Consider the following 1733-nt stretch of genomic DNA (forward strand, 5'->3'; position numbering starts at 1 on the left):
CCACCCCCACGACGCACCCACCCACCCCCACAAGCTGCTGTGGAATGGTGGAAGTGCCCGTGTTCCCCTGGAGGGTCGTCACACGAACTCGGCCCCTAGGGTCTGACACTCCTGGGGCATGGATTGGTCAGAGCGTGTCCTTTTGCTTATATGTGTCCAGGGAGAACTGACTCAGCAGCCAGAGACCTCAGTGTGAGCTGCCCAGGTGGCTCCCAGGGAGGCCCGTGTGGGCCTCCTGGAGGCGGGAGCTTGGGGGAGGAGGGAGCAGGAGCAGGACTGGGCGGAGAGGGGCTGCGTGGTAGGTGCTCCCGGCAGGATGGCAGGGGGACACTGGTGCTTGTGGACACACAGACAGAGCCCTAGTCCCCCTGTGGTCACACAGAGTCCCTGGACTCTTGTGGCCACACAGAACCCCTAGTGTCCCCGTGGTCACGCAGTCAGGGGTCCTGGTGTCTCTGTGATCGTGCAGTCAGTGCCCCTGTTGTCCCCGTGGACACACAGCCAGAGCTCCTGGTTCCCTCATGGTCAGTCAGAGCCCCTTGTGTCCCCGTGGTCACACAGTCAGATCCCTTAGTCCCCCCATGGTCACACAGAGCCCTTAGCCTCCCCGTGGCCATGCAGTCAGAGCCCCTGGTGTCCCTGTGGTCACACAGAGCCCCTAGTCCCCCCACCGTGGTCACGGATTCCTGGTGTCCCCGTGGCCATGCAGTTAGTCGGCTTCTCTTTTCACCTTGGGGCTCCGACTCGCAGGGGAGGAGTCAGGCCTGGCCCCCCAGCCTCCCTGGGGGGTCTGGTCCTTGGGCTCTCCGTGGGGCTGAAACTAGCCTCAGGCCAGAGTGCCAGAATCTTCGGGGCATGACAGCAGCACAGGGCGTCTTGATTCAGCTTCAGCCTCCCAAGCACACGCATGCATGGGCACACGCACACACACACGCAGGGGCCCACTGGGCGGCTGCTCCAGCCTCAATTTTGTGGCTTCCTGGCCTTCCCCAGGCTTGGGGCCCTTCTGGGCTGCCCGAAGGAGGGTCCTTAGCGCCCAACCTTCTCGAGCTGGGAGAGGGTGCCTGGAGCACGGGGCCCACACCAAGGACCCCTGGCCGGCTGGCTCCCAGATCCTGGGTGTCTGTGGCCGACAGTGGCTGGCTCCACACGTTTCTGTCACTCGTTCAGCAACATCCCTATGCACCATGATGGCGCCTCTTGGGACACACCTTTGGACGAATGCCCGCAGTTCCCAAATCCCCAAGCTAGGGCAGTCAGGCCCGGATCTGAGCCCCCGTGTTTGCTGGGACCTGGGTCCCGGCGGCCAGGGCCTGGGACGGGGGCTGCAGAGTGGGCGGAGCCGGGGTGAGGAGGAAGTGTGGTGGGGCTGCATGGTGGGCGAAGCCAGGAGCGGAAGGCCTGTGGCGGCCAGGGCCAGGGGGCGGCGGCATGGTGGATGGGCCACGGGCAGAGGTAGGGGTCCGGGGAGGAGCTCACTGTGGGCGGGGCTGGGGTGCAGAGGGCGGGGCCCGATGCAGAAGGCGGGGCTCAGGAAGGGGCCCACGGTGGGTGGGGCCAGGGTGCGGAGGGCCTGCAGAGGGCAGGGCCTAGAGAAAGGCTGCCGGGTGGGGACGGCCGGGCTGGGTGGAAGGGACCCGGGGAGGGGCTCACGGTGGCCAGGCTGGCTGAGGAAGGAGGGACCTAGGGAGGCTCGCGCCGTGGACAGGCCAGGCTGCAGAGGGTGGGGCCCG

The 1733-nt window shown here is 66.6% G+C and overlaps 1 protein-coding gene across 1 annotated transcript in view; it reads left to right on the forward strand.

The window, feature by feature from the left end:
- Nucleotides 1-1733, forward strand: part of LOXHD1 (lipoxygenase homology domains 1) — a 170435-nt gene that overhangs the window by 139228 nt on the left and 29474 nt on the right. Inside the window, exon 36 of the mRNA XM_021713353.1 lies at nt 470-524. Within this exon, the coding sequence (XP_021569028.1) occupies nt 470-524 (55 nt within the window). The remainder of the gene's footprint in view (nt 1-469; nt 525-1733) is intronic.

Source organism: Carlito syrichta, unplaced genomic scaffold, assembly GCF_000164805.1.
Source record: "Carlito syrichta isolate Samal-C Ts95f unplaced genomic scaffold, Tarsius_syrichta-2.0.1 Scaffold304483, whole genome shotgun sequence".
NCBI lineage: Eukaryota > Metazoa > Chordata > Mammalia > Primates > Tarsiidae > Carlito > Carlito syrichta.